This window comes from Erythranthe guttata, chromosome 4 (genome assembly GCF_056151865.1).
Source record: "Erythranthe guttata isolate IM_541 chromosome 4, IM_541, whole genome shotgun sequence".
Classification (NCBI taxonomy): Eukaryota; Viridiplantae; Streptophyta; class Magnoliopsida; order Lamiales; family Phrymaceae; genus Erythranthe; species Erythranthe guttata.
In genome coordinates, this window is record NC_142536.1 from 15087365 (window position 1) to 15108716 (window position 21352).

Below are 21352 nucleotides of genomic sequence, written 5' to 3' on the forward strand. Positions count from 1 at the left end.
ATTTATTTTTAATATTTTTTTGTACTAATTTTCAATAATTATCGATCTCCTATTTTTCATCAATATATCTCAAATCTTAACATATAAAGATAGAAATTCGATTTGTTAAATTTAAACCTATATATTTGGATTATAAATTTTAATATATAAGATTTAAAAAAACTAATGTTATATAAAATATGAGTAATACTACGTTATTAAATTTTGCTATGTTTATGTACTATATTTTCTTATTATGTATTAAATTGATTTTTTTTTTTTCACTTTTGAAATAATATCCCGTGCATCGCACGGGAAAAAAATACTAGTATTATTAATATTACGTATTCTTATTTCGTAAATAGTACTTGAATTACACACAGATTAGTACGGGTACAATTAACATTAAATATAATTTAAAATATGCTATTGACTTTTTTTTTTTTTTTTTGAGATAAAATGTAGAATTTTAATTAGGCATCTTGGGCCAAAAGAGTTGGGAGACTATCCCCTTCCCTACCGATTACAGATGCAACAGATGTTGCTAGACAATGGGCTATCTTATTCCCATTTCGTTTCACAAAAGAGAATGAATGATTATCAAAGAAATTAAGGACACTACGACATTCCTGAATCAAAGCGCCATACGTCGAGAAACTCTCTTCATCACACTTAAGAGCGCTGATCACTTCAAGGCAGTCTCCTTCGAAAATTACCGATGGCCATGCCTTCTCTTTGGCCGTCATGATCGCATGTAAAGCTGCCCTAGCTTCGCCCTCAACTGGTCTTGGACGTCCAAAGAGTTGTCGTCGACTCCACCAAACACACTCTCCATTTGAATCCCTTGCTACTATAGCGACATTATAGAGATTTTTGCCGACTGGAAATGCAGCGTCAAAATTCACCTTTATAGTGCCAGCGTTTGGAGGACGCCATGAATCTGGAAAAAGTCTCGTGTTATCTTGTCGGACATAAAACTTTGCCCTATTGTATTCCTCGCGAAAGAGTTTCCCCCAGGCCAACATGTCTCCGGCGGCCATGCTCGTCGAACCATGCACATCCTGATTTCTGTTATGCCAAGCTTTCCAACTCAAGATTACCGCAAGCTCAACTTCATCACTAGAACACTTTCCCATTAACTGTTCGAGCCATGTCGAATAGTTAGAAATCTCTGGTTCAAGACAAAATTTGTCAAAAGGTGGAGCGCTCCAAATACTATCCATCCCCTTACATACACTGACCACATGCATAATTGTTTCATTCGTATCACCACACCGAATACATGCAGCACTATTACTAACTCTTCTCCGATATAATTCATGCGATGTTGGTAAAATTCCATTACACGCCCGCCACACAAAAATACGAACTTTTGGGGGAAGTTTCATATTCCAAATAAGATTCCATTGTTTTCTCTCCACTCCACTTCCAGAACCATTACCATTACCACGATGACCATTGGCATTAATAGTATTGTACTATTTTCGATTGTAAAAATAATTGAGAATATTTTTACGTTAAATTAATTGATTAAGAATTTTAATTTTCCAAAGTCAATTAAGAGGGTGTTTGGCTAAGCTTATAAGATGTTAAAAAAACTTGTAAGATATATAAGAGCTTATAAGCTCTTCCGAAATGCTTGGTAATTTTTAAAAACAAGCTACTCAAAATGTGTAATTTTAAGAGGTTATCAACTATTTAAAATAAGTTTAACCAAACGAGCCCTCAGTTGAGCACATTAATTATTTTTAAGATACAAATTTATTTTCATAAATCAAGTAAATGAATTATAAAACAATCATAAATATAAATTATTGCAACGTATAATGATTACTTAAACATATATGTAAGATATTGTACATGTTCATAGTTCTCAATACATATATATGTGATAATCCAGCCAGACTCACGAGTTTTGTATTTGACCGACATAATTAAACTTGTAAGACAAGTCTGATCAAATAAGCACACAAATAATATAGGGATAATTAGCAAGAACCCTCATCTAGGAAAATGAGTTAAGGAAACACCCCCTCCAAAAAATAATTAGAGAAAACTCCCTTAGCTAATATCCACCCAAGTGATATTTTCATAATTCCAAAATTACCCTTAATTGTCTACTATACTCTTTCAAAACCCTAATTTTATTTTCTCTTTTCCGTCTCTTCTCTCGCGTCTCTTCTCTGCTTTTTTTTTCCTCTCTTTTATACTTTTCTCTCATTCTCTCTTATCGGAAGATGAAGAACCAACCACCGACATCACCGCCAGAATAACGATGCCAATTCCGTTGAAGCCGTCGTCGTCGTTGCCGTCTCCGTCGCCGTCGCCGTCGTTGCAGATCTTAACAAAAGCCATAAAGATGACGATGATTTTGATAGCGATTTCTGAGTTCGAATGCCACGATTGCTACATCGGCGGCGAAAAGAGGTAAAATTGTCGATCGTAATCGGATTTTGATGGGTGGTGGTTCTGCTTTGGTTGGTGGTGCGAGTTGTGATTTTATTTATTTATTTGTAATAAAAAAAACTGTCATAATATCAAAGTAAGGTGGAGATGGTGTGTTGTGGCGGCGGTGTGGTGACGATGGTGAGGTAGATTTAGGGTTTTTTGTGGATTGGGCGGATGACGGTGCGTGTAGAGAATTTCGCGCAGGCTAAAACCTTAATCGACTATGTACATGTTCATAGTCGATTAAGCTAATCGACTATCCTCTGGTAGTCGATTAAGGTTCATCGACTCCAACTTTTTTTATTTTTTTTTTTGGATTTTTTGTTTATTGATTCAATTAATTGTATAAATCATTTATAATGTTTGTATATTTTTTGTTTTTGTAAAATATAGTTGATTTTGCATTTTTTCGCAGTTGTAATTTGTTATTTTTAGTAGCAGATTCTTAATCGACTATGCTCTGGTAGTGGATTAAAGTTGATCCATTCCAATTTTTTTTTTTTTTTTTTTTTTGTTTATTGATTCCAATTGTATAAATCAATTATAATGTTCTTATATTTTTTGTTTTTTTGTAAAATATAGTTGATTTTGCATTTTTTGCAGTTTTGATTTGTTATTTTTAGTAGCAGACTTTTGATCGACTATGCTTCATCATAGTTGAATAATATACTGATATAGGAAAAAAAAATTAAAAAACAAAAAAAAATTAAAGAATTTTCTTAATCGACTATGAAGCATAGTCGATTAAGGCTAATCGACTATGCTCCATAGTCGATTAAGAAAACTGGTACAAAAAAGAAAGGAAAAAAACGGAAAAACGAAAAAGAAAAAAAAATTGTTGAGCGCGTGACCCAGTGCTAATGTGGCGGGCGGGGGCAAAGCTGCAAAACATATTAGCTTAAAATGGGTGTGGACTTTTCTCAAATGGACTGAAATATTTTGGACCTCTCTCCATTAAAAAAAGTAATGAGGGGGTTTCCTCAAAGAGCCCCAATAATATATGACCCTAACCGTAACAACAAGCAGATCCAACTATCAACTATGATTAGAGAAAAAATGATTCTTTGATAAAGATTATACCACATATTTCTAGAAGGCCAAATAAAGAAGGGAACTAAATCATCAATACATTGAATAATTTCGTGAAAGTGCTAAAAGGCTACATCTCGAGGGTCCAATATAGAATAAAGTCTTCCAAAATTTTCAAAAAATCCTCAGTAATTGAACAAACCATATAACGGAATCTCATCCAATTTACCGATTAAAATTGTAAATAAAAAACGACATGATGAGCAAAAAAATAAGTCAGGGTCCTATTTAAATCTCAAGAACTTTCCTCCAAATTTGCAATTTGTGTCCAGCCCCAGGCGTTAGTATATTTGTTGTTATACCCAAATACTTATGAATCAACCCAAGTAATTATCAAAAAAAAAAAAAATCAACCCAAGAAAAGATATAATAAATAGAAGCAAACACAAAATGATAAAATAACAAATCATTAATAAATAGTTTTCACGTGTATTTTTCATAATAATCACCAAATTCCTTCCCGTCACCATGCATATCGGCATTCATGGCTAGTTTATTAAAAGTCTAAAAAAATAAAGCAGAGCCCAAAATGGGAGGAGCTGCCTCTTAAAAAATCAATGTCCTATGTTGCCACCGGTGGTCTCTATCCGATTCCCCACATCTTTGACCGTCGGTGATGGTGCCGAGGTGGATTATATAACCTTAATTTGTATATGTCTAGAATTTGTGTCTAACATAAAATGGATTAGAGAAATATATGTTATTTTAAACGTACATGTTAAAGACTGCGTAGCTGAGCCTATACAAATTCCCAAGTGAATAAGGTAGCTATTAATAAAATGTGCTTATTTTACTTATCCCTAGCTACCAAATAAATTAGGGATACACCCAAGTCAAAATCATTATTTAACATATTCCTGAAGAGACAAAAATATACTATCTTTACATGAAATTTTCGGTCAAACTGCATTCAGCATTTTTGGTCATGTATTTAGCATTTTCGCTGATTTATTTATTATTATTATTATATTTTTTTTAAATAAACGTGTTTGTTAAATTTATATATATATATATATATATATATATATATATATATTTTTTTTTTTTTTTTAATTTTTTTTAATTTTTTTAATTTTTTTTTTTTTTTTTTCAAATCAATATGTTTACTGCATTGAAAATAACTAAATGTAACTACATGTAACTGCAGTAAACTATAGTCGTTCGTAGTTATGTTTTTTTTACATCATATTTTTAGTCGATCAATTGTACACACACACGAATATTGGCTTATACAAAAGAAATTCATAAATCCCAACAACAAAAATTTACAAATTTCAATATTTTTTTTATAAATCACCTCATAACTAATAAAATACAAATCGAAAATACACAAATATATGCATATGTAACTAACTACATGTTACTATATGTAACCAATAATGTATAGTAATATATAGTAATGTATACAGTCTGTTGAACATTGTAAGTTGAAACAGATGTAACTTCAACCAAATTTTTTACACCTTCAAGGAGATGATCAATGACTTTCATTACTAGAAAAATAGCTTTCCGTGACGCTCAAATGACGGCTTAAAAAATCCGTCTCAATATCTATTATTTTGTGACGCCTTAAATTAAAAGTATTCCGTTTAATTTTGATATTTATATTTTCAGTTTTTTAATTCCCAAAAATATACTTTTAAGACGCTTTTGAACGAAAAGTCATAAAATACGTCTTTTATTGAGACACACATTATAAACCGTCATAACACGCTTTTATCAAGGGTCACAAAAAATAAAAATAAAATTAGCGTCCAAATCTCGTAAAATTGATTCATTTAAGTTTTTTTTGATGAATAAGAGTAATTGATTCATTTAAGTTGACCTTCAAAAAAGGGATTTCCGCATAGCCCTTATTCTTTTTTCCCTTCCCACCGCCCTACTTCTCTCCTAATTGATTTGCCATTTTTATTCACTTCATATCTTCTTCCTTTCACTCCTTACTTTGCTGCCATGTTTTTTCCGCTTCACATATCCTTCCCCTTTTCCATGTCGCGCTGATGTAGATTTCGATTTTAGTGCGGTTGTTTTTTTAGCCCCTTTTACACAGTTACATATTTCAATCGGACAAAGAATTATCATTTACACAATAATTAACTCATATATGTTGCGATTCAGCATCCATATTGGATTATTGGTGACGACCATTTGGTAAAAACGGATCGAGGTATATATCTTACTGAAACACCCTTTTTAATACTGATTTTCCATATTTTTGTAGCTATATTTTTAATAAATTTACCACGCAATGGTTGTTATTTTTCAATTTTCAATTTAAAAATGTGTTCAGGAAATTTATTTTTATTAATTTCGAATTATTATTAGATTAAGTTAGTAAAAAATACCTTTTTTTTTTAAATTGAAATTGTGTTTTACTTTTTCTTCTTTTGTTTAACAGAGTATTTATGGCATTTTAACATTAGGTTTTACATATGTTTGTGTGGTGTAGTCAATTATTTTTGTTGATGGAGGCTTCACAGTGGAAGTTGTGTTAGTACTATGTCGTTGCATGTTCCAGGTAAATTTAATTTAGGGTGAAATTTGTTTCCATTGAATTTGAACATTTAATTCAATTTTATCATTATTTTCCAATGTTCTTGTTCCTCCGGTCATATCGCCTTTGTTGTTCTTCGCCATAATAGAATCTTATTCTGCCAAATTAGTACAAGATTAGTAATTATGTATTTTGATTATATTCTGAAGTGCAAAGAGTCACTAACAACATATTGAGCGAATGAGATGTTCAAAAGGTTCTCCGTGCACGTTTATTATGAGTCAATAGTTGGCTTGTTTGCCATTTTATTGTTCAATGTTCTGCTGTCCAAATCATATTATGCTTCGATTATACTTTGTAACTATGTCTGGTATCATTTTTACTGTGTCTGGTATCACGCAGCTAAGTGTTGATGATGTAATGAAGTCTAAAGGTGGCAAGAAAAGTATAGTAGTACTTGCTTATTCTGCGAAGCTTCCCGAGGATATAGCATTGAGAAATTTGGATGTGTGCGTATTTAAGTGTAAGTCTTAATATCCTAGTTATTGACAACTTTTGGTTTTGCAAATCTCACAATATGTTACTTATGTAGGTACACTGGGAATAAATGATCTTCTCTTCCTATTACCTTATGGGTATATTATTTTGTAGTTTAAGTGATTGTTAATTTTGTTTACTGTAGTTATTCCAAGACTTATGTATTTCTGTCTCCTTATGAGAATATTACAACTTTGTCATATTCTACATTTATACCGGGGCAGTGACATAACAAAGGTAAAGAGTTAATTTTGTTTAGTTTTCATTCTATATGATGTTAGTATATTTCATATATAGTTATTTATTACAAGTGTTCTCCTTTTTTTGTGTATTGAGACGATAAGTGGTAAAAACAAAGAAAACAGAGAAAAAAGAGTTTCGCTCAAAGGTATGCAATTGTTTTTCTTTGTAAGCTTATCCACTAAAATATGTTTGTTTACTCTATTATTTCGGTAATTGAAATAATTTACATATAATAGGTATACATTCAATTGTATCAGAAAGAATAACTGGAAACGTGCAGTAAAGAGTCTATTGAAAGATGTGTTTCCAGAAATTTGCAGAAACGTTTGCTACCCTTATCTCAAGGTCTGTTCACTAAGTGTACTTCTAATATTGGTATTGACCAATAATTTATCTTGATTTGTATTGATGACTTTCATTAGGTTACAAATTGTTACTGAGAATTTCTTCATACTTGTATCTACGAATAGCAGGTCAACAAAGGAATTACATTTGCACAGGTGAAAGGGCATCATTGAGGGGCTATTGTGACGCTAGAGCTGCAATTGTGAAATCAAAACAAAAAAAAATTACCATCAAATTAAGCTGCAATTGTGAAATCAAAACAAAAAAAAATTACCATCAAATTAAGCTGCAATTGCGAAATCAAAACAAAAAAAAATTATTTTAGTGTGAATCAACAAAAATTGAAGAAACATCAAAACACACAGAAATCAACAAACACTAAGACATCGAGAGATAGAAAGAGAGAGGCTATAGCTAGGAAATGCTACGAATTTTAAACCAAACAGCTAGTGACTTCTCACCCCAATTGTCTCATACCAAAACTCTAGCCGCCGCTAATAACCACCCAAAGTTTCGCGCTCACAAATGAAAACAAATTATAAAAATAAATCTGAAAATATAAAAATGAATGAAATTACCATCAATATAGATATCGACGAGAGGAATCCAACGGTGGGTAGCCCGTCAAATTTCGACTGCAGGAACACAAAATACACATTCGGCAAGACCCACCGTCGTAGAAATATGCGTCGACTGAAAAATAATTGCAGAAACAAATCGAGTGCTCCAAACTCAATGAAATCACCACTAAAAGAAAGAGTTCGACGAGAGAAATCCAACGGTAGTTAAACCATCGAATTCCGACCATCGGAGAGAGAGTTATGACTCCGGAAAGCAACTTCGCCGGTTGGAGATATATGGAGGCGGGATTTGAATATGGGAGAGGAAGAGAGAGACGATTGTAAGTGGCTAAAGTTTAAAACTGATTTTAAAAGGGCATTATAGGTACTTTAGGGTGGCCAAGGGGAGAGGGAGGTCAAAATATTTTCGAAATGTGGGTGGTTTTCCCTAGAGTGTAATCAGCTTGGTAGTTAGTTCTATATAATTTTGAAATTAGGGGGTCTGTAAAATAACCCTAATAAAATATGGGCACTTTACAAATAAGCCCATCAATGGGTACTTATTCATAAAGAGATCCAGACAATAAACTCTTTTACAAAAAAGTCCACACATGGTCCAGATTTTTGTAAAAGACTAAAATAGCCCCTCATACTTCAATATGCTCCAATTTCATCATTTAATTTAATTTAACCTTAATTTGACACCCCAAAATTTACAAATTATTCAATTTTGACCCAAAACACATTTTTATGGACAATTTCGCCCGTCACCGCCGTTGACCGCTGGTCTCCGGCATTGACTTTTTTTTTCTTTTTTTTTTCCTTCCTGATTTTTCCGCCGGTTTTCGGCGTTGATTTTTTTTCTTCCTGATTTTTCCGCCACCGGTTTCCGGCGTTGACTTTTTTTAATTTTTTTTTCTTTCTCTCTGCAACATCTTTTTTTTTTTCCATTTAATCAGCAATTTGTTGTGATTGACAGTAATATTAACTGTATTACTATTAAACACAGTAAAATTAACTATACTACAGTTTAACACAGTAATATGGCTATATTAATCTCTAACACAGTAATATTAACACAACAAAACTCATTATTATTGTGTAATACAGCAATATTACTATGTTGACCATTCAACAAATGTAAACATAATAAAAAGCAAAAAGAATTAATATTATTATGACAGTAATATTACTATAACAATAGTAATATTACCGTCAACCACAGTAATATTACAATAGTAGACAATAATATTATTACGTTACTCCGTGAATAACTGAAACAAAACAAAAGAACACAAACAAAATAATAATATTGATGTGGTTGACAGTAGTATTACTATAACAACAGTAATATTACCATCAACCACAGTAATATTACAATAATAGACAGTAATATTATTACGCTACTCCGTGAATAACTCAAACAAAACAAAAAAACCCAAAAAACTAGTAATATTGATTGGTTGACAGTAATATTATTGTGTTTACAGTTACTGTCAACGACAATAATATAATTACGTTGACTTGTCAACAAATCAAACAAAATTAAAAAAAAATAACAAAAAAAAATAATATTACGTTAATTTATTGTCAACGGCAGTACAATTACATAAATATATTGTCAACGACAACACAATTACGTTAATGTACTGTCAGTGGCAGTATAATTACGTTAATTTACTGTCAGTGACAGTAATATTACCGTTAATTAATGACAGCACAATTACGGTCAACGTTTAGCGGCGGACGTAAAAAAAAAAAAAAAAAAACTAAAAAAAGTCAACGCCGGAATCCGACTGTGGAAAAACAGACCTGAAAAAAAATATATATATATATATATATATATATATATACACAATAGAACAACAAAAAAGTTTTAATGTTTATCTATCATGTGAACAATGATTAGATAGTTTCAATGAATTAGATAGGAACAGTTCTCAACTTTAGTCCTTGCCTTATGTGAACATTTTTTCTGTTATTCCAATTTTATTTGTTTTCATTTTTCTGATATCTTTAGAAGAGAACTAGCTTCCTCTGCTTAAATATGTGAATTTCTGATTATTGTTTTTAACTACTCCTTAACATCCTGATTAACATTTATATGGGAATAATTGTGATGGTTTTTTTCTGTTGCTATTAATTTTTTTCCGCAGGACCGCTGTATGTTTGGGTTTTTTGTTCCCTCAAGAAACAGCCATGTTGCTTCTTATTTTCTTATCCCACCCTCCGTGATTCTCTCTTAATCTTATTTTTTATGTTCGTGGGTTCCCTACGTAAGAATGGTCGAAACGTACACAGGATGCTTCGTGTTCTTTGATTCATGATTTTTGGGAAAATCATTTGTTGCAGAAGCGGCATGAAGTCGCCTTCTTTCAAAATGTGGAGTTCTGTTAATTTGACGATTTTATATTCAGTTTCTTCATTTTTAGCCTATTTTCAGAAAGAAAGAGTTGTCAGATGTAGGAGAATAATCAATATGTACAATCTAATTTATTTAGGAACAAAATCTCAATTGCAAGTGAGATTGTTAATCATTTTATTTGGACATTTTTGGCTTTCAAATTGCAGGTAAAGTAAAGCTAAAAGGGGGTGAATCATCAAGGTTAGATCTTGGATGAGAAAGATATTAATGGATCAATGGATATTGTCCACAGTTTTGATGTGTTTAGTTATCTAAAATTCAAAATATAACTCATTCATGCATAACTTTGTCATTTGATATTCACTATAGCTGATTCAAGTTGAAATTAAAAGGCTGACTCAAAAGACTACAGCTTCCGTGCTTTAAATTTCACCAAAATCAAATTAGAATAGGATAAAAGTCAAGTTCGGAATAAAAATGACGCTTTAAATTTCACCAAAATCAAATTAGAATAGGGTAAAAATCAAGTTCGAAATCAAAATGACATTAGTAAAATTAAAACGAGATTTAACATTTAAATAATGATTTTTGTCCAAATAAGAACGCAATGTGACATTCATCACTCTTTTAAAAAGCCAAACGCCGTGGGGCGTAGAGGCATATTGCTTTGTTTTTTTTTTTTTTAATTGTGCTAGAAAATGATGATAATCCTAATCTAAAGAAAATAAGATAATAAAATTATAATTATAACAATAAGAAAATAAAATGATTAATTAATTATAAAAATATGTTAATCACGCACTGATTATTTGTATTTGAAAACTTTTATATAAGGGTATAAATATTTTTGTGATATTATTATTAATTGTATTAAGGATTTAAGTAGGTAGAATAGGGTAATGTTACATTTGATAGTTGAAGGAGATTAGTGTTATACACCTCTTACTTTAAGGGAAAATGTGTATTTAACCCATTTTTTTCCAAAATATGTTTGAATTATTGTTTTGCTGTTAAGTTATTTGTTATTTTCTATTTTTCTATTGTTTTGATACTTCTATAGTATTTGATTTTCTTTAATTTATTGCTCGGATTTCTTTGTAAATAAAATGGTACTCCCTCTTTTCCATAATAACTGTCTCTTTTTAAAAATATTTTGTTCCATATTACCTTTTACTACTTTAGATTTTTGATACTGCATTAATAATTTAATTTCCAGTTTATATCATTATTAACTCTTTCTAATACTCTTTTATAATTCATTTCTCTCTCTTATTAATTATAATATAAGGTCATTTTAGTCTAAAAACATACATTTTTCATAAAATCAAGACACATTTAATGAAATCCTTAATTCTTTTTTTTTTTTTTGAGAACAAAAGTGAAACCATTTTATTAGGCAAATGATGTCAATTGAATTAAAAGATGATCATCTTCGTAATAATCATCTACATTAAGATGGGCTACTGTGTGACAATGCAATTCCCACTTCGCTTGACAAAAGAAAACATACAAGAATCAAAATAATTAACAAAGAGACGACAGTCTTCAATCAGAGCGCCAAAAGACGTCAAATTACTCTCTGAACTTTTAAGTGCATTAATAACTTCCAAGCAATCCCCTTCAACGATAATTTTTTTCCATTTCTTTTCTCGAGCTATCATAAGAGCATGTAACGCCGCTCTTGCTTCGCCATCGACAGGTCTCAGTCGGCCGAGAAATTTCCATCACCACACACACTCCCCAGAAAAGTTTCGGGCCACCGCCGCCACCTTAAAAAACTTTGATTTTCCGACTAGAAACACCACATTAAAATTCGTGTGCAAAGCTAAAAACAACAATTGAAAGGGACTGAGAGAGTATTAGTTAAGTTATTGTTTAATCCTTTGAGATTTGAACCTATGTTGCAAGCATGTGTCTCTTTATATTTGTGTACACATTTTCGAGAGAACGAATATTAATTTATGTGGTAGGCCCGCTGCCATTGGTGGAACATAATGGGGGCAGGCAGGGGCCATTGACCCCCCAAGATTTTTCCTTCTTATATATATATATATATATATATATATATATATATATACTAGGTACGGAGCACCGCGCAAGGCGCGGTGTCCGGTAGTCATATTTGCACAAGTCGATCAGTTATTTCGACGGAGCTGGTGATGCGAATGCACCATGTGAAACTGTGCAATCCCCAAAACTATGAAACAATTGGACGAAAATGAACCTTAATAACTTATCAGTTGGAATGTAACTACGAAAATGTACAAGCAATTCTTGCAAATTATTTACAAATGCGTATTTGAATCCAACATAACTATAAAATCTAATCCTACCAACATAGTCTATCTCTCAATGGTCGTATGATCTTCTTACTATACAGTGCAAATGTGGAGCAGTAAGTACGATACGATAGTGTTTTAGAATAAAAAGGGGCAAAACCAAAAAAAGGGAAAAAAAAGGGGATGATGTGATAAGAATGAAAACTCAACTATCTTGCAGTAATCAGTCATGTGGCATGATCCAAAATAAAGTCGAAACAGTACCAATAAAATTGAAATAAACCTTTACACAATTCAGTTCTCGAATTCACGAAGGAAGACTCAAGATTTTATACTTTTACAAAAAATTACCAACATAGTTTCTATCGCACCCCCAAACCATACGAGAAAATAGTCCACAAAGAAACTGAAATATTTTGCAACAAAATTTAATTAGAGTGAGGAAGGAAAACCTTAGCAGCGATGGCTCGTACATACTTGGCTCGGTGGGCCCCAGTTGCGGATGACTAATCTTTGCCACCATTTCTGAAGAATGCTTTGCGAGCAGCTTCCACTGCAATATCAATATATTTAGCCGAAGCAGCTGATATCACCAGACATATTCGTATATACAAAATACCAGGAAAGAAATAGGCACCAGTCATCACTCATCAGCCATAAACCCTACTCTTTACCTCTATTAATTACAAAATAAAATAATATAAAAGTAATAATTCAATTTAATAAAAAAAATATATATATTCAATCAGTGGCACTCCTGTTATTTCCCTATCAATTATTTATGATATCGCAACTCAGATTAGATTTCCCCTAATTTATCAAACATTTAACCATTTCCACACTACTGATCTGAGATTTTTGAGTTCCGCTTACTTCAACGAATAGATCCACCAAATCATAAAACCCTCCGACAAAAAAAAATCATACAAATACACGACAAATTAAGAACCAAAATCTAAACTACTATGATTAGAAATGCAACAGAGGAAGCAAAAGTGAAGAGACGAACCGATGGATTCTTCGGCGGCGGGGTTGATGATCGGATTCGCAAATTCCGGACATAAGTCTCATTCAAGAATTGAACACCTAAACCATTTATCCAATTCGAAGACGGAAAAGTCTACTCACCAGCTTCACAGCAACTTCTTCTCCAGTTTGTATATTTACTCCTCAATGAAATTTAAAATAGCACATATATAAATATTTATATAGATTTTGCCTATAAAGAAAAAATGAGATAAAATATTGCCGATGAGATTACCCAAATAAAGCTCTCCAAAAGATTCGCTACCAATCTTCCTCCCCAGCTTCAACTTGCCTCCAATAACATGATCCATAATTGGTTTGCTACAGATTAATTAAAACCTAAAAAGGTATTGTGGCTTTTTTTTTGTACTTTACAATTACAACAAAACGTATCAAAAATCAAAAATATTGAATGAAAAATCAAAAATGACTTCTCTTCTCCAATTACTTCCCTCTCTCTCATCTCCAATTAGTATATTCCCAAAACAAAAAAGGAAAAAAAAAAAAGAAAAAAAGAACAAGCTTTGCAGCATAATGTACAACAACTAAATTGAGGAAAAAAAACACAACCCAAATTAATTACCCTTGGTTTTGATCAGAACTCCGTTGGCCTTAGGGCGGGGCATCTGAAAATCTTCAAAAGTGAGTGGTTTATTCTTTTCCCAAAACACAGCTCCTCGCATGTACGACGGTCCGACGCCGACGTGGTACCCCGCCGCCGGCATGGTTGTGCCGCCTTCTTTACTCTCCGATCCTGAGCTTGAATACCATCTCCCCAAATCGGAACAATTGGATAAATCGCGCAGCGAAGAATTGTAGGAAGAAGAGGAAAGGTGCGGTGGGAAGAGACGCTGGCGGCAGAGGCGGTGGGCGGCGAACGCGCGTGGAGGTGGGGGGGGGGGGGGGGGGAACTATTCCCGCTGCCATGGCTGTGTGACAAGGAAGTAAAAGGAAGACCCCTGAGTGGAGAAGAAGAGCGGTGGGGCAGTCAGCATTGGCGGCGGCAGAAGGGAGAGAAGAGAAAAGGGGGAAAAAGAAAATAAAATGGAAAAGAGAAGCACGTCGATCGTGCATTTTGTGAAAGAAAAGGAAAAAGAAAAGAAAGCTGGACCGCTATTGGTGGATTATTACGAAACGGTGTCGTTGCAGATTAAAAGTGGACAAAAATAAAGCATTTAAAATAGGGGGGCCAGAAAAGGGGGCCATAGACATATATATATACTTATTATTAATAATTAATTAATTAATATATATATATATATATATATTTACAAACTCTTATGTATTATTCCCATTAACAAATAAATTATTATTTATACTTTTTACATTTTTCTTTTATCATTATTAATTATGTACAATAATTTTTCACAATCTCAATTTCTAATATTTACTAATTACGGCACAAATTTGTCAAATTACATTCTTTTGAATGTTTTGAGTTTTCAATCTATCAAACTTCTATCTATTACGAGGATTTTATTTTTTTTAAACATGTGTTTTACTCATTCAACTAATCACGTGCATTACAAATCTCTTATTCTAAGGAGTTCTAATGATCATATTCCGCACATACTCGTATTACTATTTATTTGATTAACATCTTAAATATTTACTTATTTGTGTTTTTTTCCATTAATGCCGCTAAAAAAATTCGCTGCCCTAAAACCCCCGATAAATATTAGTTACCCTCTTAGATTCTCGGCCCCCCCAATCGAAAAATCCTGATTCCGCCCCTGCCCGCTGCATATGTATTTTCACATATGTAGAGGTTTGATCCATATTTATGTCAAATATATGTAATGCGTATATTTTGTTATGCGCGCTCTTTTTTCAATAGCTACTACGTCCATTACTCATACCATAGAAGTTCAATATACCCATTTTCATGTCATATACTCCTTCCATCCCATTTTAAATAGCTTTATGGGTTGTCGCGCACATAATAAATATGTATAGATTATAGTAAAACACATAGAAAATTACTAAAATTCCCTTGATATTAATTGTTTTACAAATAATTAATTAGGAACGGTAAAATTAAAAATAATGCAATTAATATTTCATTGAAAATCTAAAATGACAAATAATTTTAGACAAGAAAAACTCTCTATAAAGCAAATAAAATGGGATAAATGGAGTATTTAAATCACCCTTCTTGTTTATTTTTTGGAAAAAATCACCGTACGCACGGGACAAGATACTAGTAAATATTAAAGGGGGTTCCTTCGACCCTACACCCGGTGAAAAACACCGGGTGGGTCTTCTGCTGCTACGTGTCCTTTTTTTTATTTTTCTAAAACCCTTAAAGGTAAACCCTAGCGGGGAATATATTATAAAATACAAAAAAAGACACGTGGCAGCAGAAGACCCACCCGGTGTTTTTCACCGGGTGTAGGGTCGAACAAATCTATTAAAGGGATGGTTTATTAGTGAAAGAGAAATAACTCATAAACCTAGAATAATAAAGATGTTTGGTTAGAGACTTATGCACAAAAACCCCATAAAATATTTAACAAATATTAGGAATTAGCTCAACAGGCATTAGGAGTTGAATAGTTTCTTAGATTTTTAGTAAGTAATAATGAGATTTCCATATAACAATAATTGAGTATTCATGAATTATCGAAAACTTATTCCACGAAATCGTAACATTTTTTGTTATAAATAAATTAAGCAAATTATTTATTTATTTATATTAGATGTGCGTATATATCTTACATATTAGTCAAAATTCGAACAATGGTCTTCAACTGAAGAAATTTGACACTAATTAAATAAAAATATTTTTGAATTATATATTGATATCTAGTAATCTAATACAAACTAATTTTAAAATTTCATGTTTGTTTCATTTTATTTTTCATTAATGGTATAGTACATCCATCTGGGTTATTTAAAAAAAAATTGATCCAAACTATATTTGCTAATAGTTATTAATTTAATTATTTAATGTTTTAAGTCACTATTAATTTCTAATAATTAACAAGTTTCTATTACGTAATTGTCCTTCAAAATTTGACATATCTAAGGGACATTTTTGTCTCTTCAAAAAAAGGAAGAAACCATCATATTCTTCCTTTTGTAGATATCCATCTGGGTTATTTAAAAAAAAATTGATCCAAACTATATTTGCTAATAGTTATTAATTTAATTATTTAATGTTTTAAGTCACTATTAATTTCTAATAATTAACAAGTTTCTATTACGTAATTGTCCTTCAAAATTTGACATATCTAAGGGACATTTTTGTCTCTTCAAAAAAAGGAAGAAACCATCATATTCTTCCTTTTGTAGATAGTATAGTATAGAAGTATAGATTATGGCTATTGTTGCAAAACCGTCCCGTTTGGTGTTTAGGATTCGATGTTTTTGTGATTCATGTTTGGATTTTGGGATTTGATTTGTTTCACGTTTGATGCTAAATTGAATTTTGATGTTTTATGTGTTCGCATGTAACTGGGTTTGCATTTTGCACTTTAAATTATTTTATTATGATTTTGTATTTTGCTATTTTGAGGTTTTTTTCGCTACCTAGGTAATTTGAATTAGGAATTTTTTTTTTTTTTTTTTGTGTTTTGAGTAGTGTCGTTATGTGTTTGCACTAAGATATTAGTATAATTTGAGTTTGCATTTTGTAGTTCTCTATTATGAGTTTGCATGTTGCATTTCAATATTTTCGTTTTGAATTCCTCTATCATAAAAGTTTTTGTTCCAAAGAATAAAGTTTTTTATTTTTTTTGGTACTATGATGATTGCATTTGTTTTTTTTTTTCGTTTTACAAAAAACAATCCAAACAAAAAAATCATTTACTAAAATTTTGATTTGCATTTAGTTAATCTTAATTGCATAATGCAGTCTGTTTTTAATTTTATAGACATAACTCAACAGTTGTTATGCGCGTTTTATATTTACTATAAAATGTAGGGCTGGGCAAAAATTACCAAATACCGATTACCACGGTATACCTACCAACAATTACCGAATAAATACCGAACTAACGGTTACCACTACATTTGGTACGGTATCGGTACCGTACCATTATCTTACGGTACGGTAGCGGTATTGTATCTTCAATACCATGATAATACCGTACCGTACCGTAACTTTGTATTTTAAAAATTAGTTAATATATTTTACCCTTTATATTGTAAATATAAAAAATATAGTCAACAAATATTATAAAATAAAAATAAAAAACAATAATAAAGATATGATACATCCTATATATATTATATATACATAATTCTATTTTTTTATTATTTTCATATATTTATGCAAACTCAATATTTAATTTGGTTCTCTTTAAAGTTGTTTATTTCACGTACTTCTTTAGTTTCAAAGTCCAACTAATCTCTTATGGGTGGAATATTTTTTGCCATAATTTTCTTCTCCCTTTCTTTCCCCCCTAAGTTCTCACCCTTTTGTTTCATTTGCATTATTACAACATAATTTTTTTTATTTATCTTACTTAAACCATGAAACTTTTTGCTCATTAGTTTCTACAATTTTTCTATACATATCTTAGTAATCATTAGTTAATTGAAGCAACATACGCTATTACACGTATAATGTATATTCATGTAAATTGTTTGATTACCATATTCATTTGCTTAATTTGTTGTATTTATGCATTTAATTAGTATTCATCTTAATTATTGTATCATCCGAGTTCATCAACAAAATGACGTACGGTAGATTACCACGTACCGATCATACCGTTCCGAAACTAACGGTATACCGAATAACGGTATACCGCAATTGTTGGTACGGTAACGGTATAGAATTTTTCAATACCGAAAGATACGGTAGGTACACGGTATTGAACAAAATGTTCGGTAACCATACCGAAACCACCCCTAATAAAATGTGTTAAATGGTTGGGCTTATTACAAATAAGTCCATCATTAGCTTATCCATAAATGTGTACAGACAAAAAACTCTTCTACAAAATAATCCAGACAATATCCAGAGGTGGTAGACTAAAATACCTCCTAGCATTTTAATATGTTCAAATTTCACCATTTAATCCAATTTAACCTCAATTTGACCCCAATTTCACTAACTATTCAATTTTAACCATAACCCAATTTTGACTGCAATTTTGACCGTCTCTCGTTAGCCTGGTCTCCGGCGTTGATTTTTTTTTTCCTATCTACTTTTTCCGTTGATTTCCGCCGTCGACCAGCGGTCAACACCGGTCTCAAGCATTGAATATTTTTTTTTTCTTTTTCCGCTGTCGCTGACTGGCTGGCGGTCACGCAGGTCTCCAGCGGTGTTGACTTTTTTTTTTTCTTTTTTTGAAAACTTTTTTTTCATGAACATTTTTTGGCCTGTTTAAATAGTAATATTACTATGGTTGACAGTAATGTTGTTGTGTTTATAGTAATATTACAATAGTATACAGTAATATTATTACGTTAATCGGTCAACAAATCAAACGAAATAAAAAAGGCAAAAAAAAATATATATTTATGTGGTTCACAGTAATATTAATGTGTTTACAGTAATTTTACTGTCAACGATAGTAATACTATTACGTTGACTGGTCAACAAATCAAACAAAATAAAATAACCAAAACAATTGGTTAATTTGTGACATTTGACTAAATTGGGGTGTAAATCATGAAATTGGAGTTGAATTAGGGTTTCAAGGAATTGGGGATAATTTTGGTATATATAAAAGGGTTTTCCTTATATGCAAATAAGTTTGAATTAACTGAATTTATTTGAAAGACAAAAAAGTTAGATGTCCTTTTTTTAATTAAGCACCCTTGTCATGGGCATATTTGTCAATTCCCCTAAATATTAAACAAGATGATAATATTTTTGTCATGGACCTGTTGGCAAAAATATTAAATTTGATGGGGTTATTTAAATGAAAAATTTTTACATGAGCAAATTTAACGGAAAAACTACAGTTTATGTCATAAACTTTACCACTAAAATGATTTATGTCCTCAAATATTTCAATCGACGAAATATGTCCTTTAACTTGCCATTTTTTATCACTTTATGTTCTACCGTTAACGTTGGCAGCTAACTTCGACGGAAATAGAACGTGTGACTCACGTGACGTCTATGTAGCCGTTAAATGTGACGTGAAATAATATATTGAATATTAAATGTTGACCTGGCACACAAATATACTAATTCGCTCTAACCCACTCTCCCAAATTACCAATTCACAGCTCACGCTTAATTCCCAGAAACCCAAATTTTCCCACCTTCACAATTTCAATCTCCTCAACTCACTCCCAAATTTTCAATCCAATCTGCATTCTTGGTCAAACTCATACTAAACTCGAAGTCAAAACCCCATAAATAAATCCAAACATTCTCACATTTGAAGAGTTTTTCCCTTATGGGACGTCGCGCTGCTTTGGGTGATTTCTGGAGAAGAAAATGTCAAGAAGGAGTGAATCCGGTCTTATGAACTCCAAACTATAGTAAGTATCCTTAACTTTGTAGCCATGTTGTTAAATTGTGTGAAAACGTGATTTTTGTTTTGTCTATTTTTGTTTTTTTTTTTTTTTTTTTTTTTTTTTTTTTTTTTTTTTTTTTGCTTCCTCAAACACCTAAATAATAACCTTAGCTGAAATGGGTGAACCTACATGTTTTAGCATAAATGTTTTTCATGGTGGAATTATCAGGCATGAACCAACTAGAATATATATATGAGTGCGGATAGAATGCTTTGATTAGTGGATATTGACCAAGTTGGTATATTTGATATGTGGGATTTTGCAAATGCTTTAGGGTACACTGAGAACGGAAGTTTCGAGATTTGGCTAAAACATGAGAACTTTTTTAGGCCAATTGAAACTGATGTTGATGTTCTTAGCATAGCTGACTGTATTCCTGCAAACTTTGAAGTTAAGATGTTCATTGACAAGGTTAATAACTCAGAGGGGTACTGAATCTGTCATAAATGATTAAATTGGAGTAGATGAAATTGGGATAAATGAAATTGGGTTAGAGTTAAGTGATGAGGGTGATGACATTTTTTATGAGTCTAAATATGATATGGAGGATGATGATAAGCTTTGAAGCTTATGTAGATCCTGAAGCTGAGTTTGGTGGTTTAGACAAGGGCAATGGTAAGATAGATGAGTGAATTCATAAGTGGTGCGATGTTTGATAAGCTGTATAATGAAGAAGGGGAGGAAAATCTTGTTGCTAGTGATGATGACTTTGTCAATGGTCGTAATGATGAAGAAAGTGTTAGAGTGAAATGCCCTAAGTTCAATCAGATGACTGAAAAAAAAAAAAAAATCCAGAACTTAAACCAGGATTAATTTTCAGTATAAGGGATGAGGCTAAGTTTGCCATTGAGAGTCATTGCTTTAGGAGAGCTATGATGATAAAATTTCAGAAGGTTGACAAGATTAGGTTGAGGGCAGTTTGTAAAAAAGATGGATGTGAGTGGTTTTGTTATGTGGGAAAAATGCAGGGAGATAGTGCTTGCCAAATTAAGAGCTATAATCTAAATCATAACAAATTCTCTTTGAATTATAACAACACAAGCATTAAATCAGGTTGGATTGGGAAGACTTTTGGAAAAAAAAAATGAAAGAAAATCCAAAATTGGGCACATGTGAATTTAGAAATGAAGTTTGTACCACCTTAAAGGCCAATGTATCTACATCATAGGCCTATAGGGCAAAGTAAAAGGCTTTGAAACTGATTCATGGGACTTTAGAGGAACAATTTAGCAAAATAAGAGACTATTGTCAAGAGTTAGATAGGAGTAACCGCTCTACTTTGAGGATGCAGTTGAATGATGAAAACAGGTTTGAAATTGGGTTTGAAAACAGGTTTAGAATGGCTGCACCCCAGTGGTTGAGGTAGATGGATGTTGGCTAAAGGGTAATCATGGGGGCAGTTGCTTAGTGCAGTTGGATAAGGTCCAAACAATAACATCTATCCAATTGCATATACAATAGTTGAGAGGAGAGTTGGAGTGGTTTTTGAATATGGTGAATATTG

General features: G+C 31.9%; 1 protein-coding gene and 2 long non-coding RNA genes across 5 annotated transcripts; 1 reads left to right on the plus strand and 2 right to left on the minus strand.

The window, feature by feature from the left end:
* Positions 1-452: 452 nt before the first annotated feature.
* Positions 453-1202, minus strand: LOC148771232 (uncharacterized). The gene has a single exon (XM_088817552.1). The coding sequence runs from the start codon at positions 1200-1202 to the stop codon at positions 453-455; it is 750 nt and encodes a 249-aa protein (XP_088673678.1).
* A 4134-nt stretch (positions 1203-5336) lies between these two features.
* On the plus strand, positions 5337-7309 carry LOC148771233 (uncharacterized). 3 transcript variants are annotated; one of them, XR_016030878.1, is made up of 6 exons: positions 5337-5683; positions 6413-6533; positions 6603-6784; positions 6884-6935; positions 7027-7135; positions 7264-7309. It is a non-coding gene; the product is annotated as an uncharacterized LOC148771233 (long non-coding RNA). The 3 variants fall into 3 exon arrangements; XR_016030879.1 differs by having other exon boundaries at positions 6603-6935; positions 7261-7309; XR_016030877.1 differs by having other exon boundaries at positions 6603-6935.
* Positions 7310-12586: 5277 nt separating this feature from the next.
* LOC148771234 (uncharacterized) lies at positions 12587-14548 on the minus strand. The gene is made up of 2 exons (XR_016030875.1): positions 13349-14548; positions 12587-12892 (listed from the first exon to the last, which is right to left on the minus strand). It is a non-coding gene; the product is annotated as an uncharacterized LOC148771234 (long non-coding RNA).
* Between the last annotated feature and the right edge of the window lie 6804 nt (positions 14549-21352).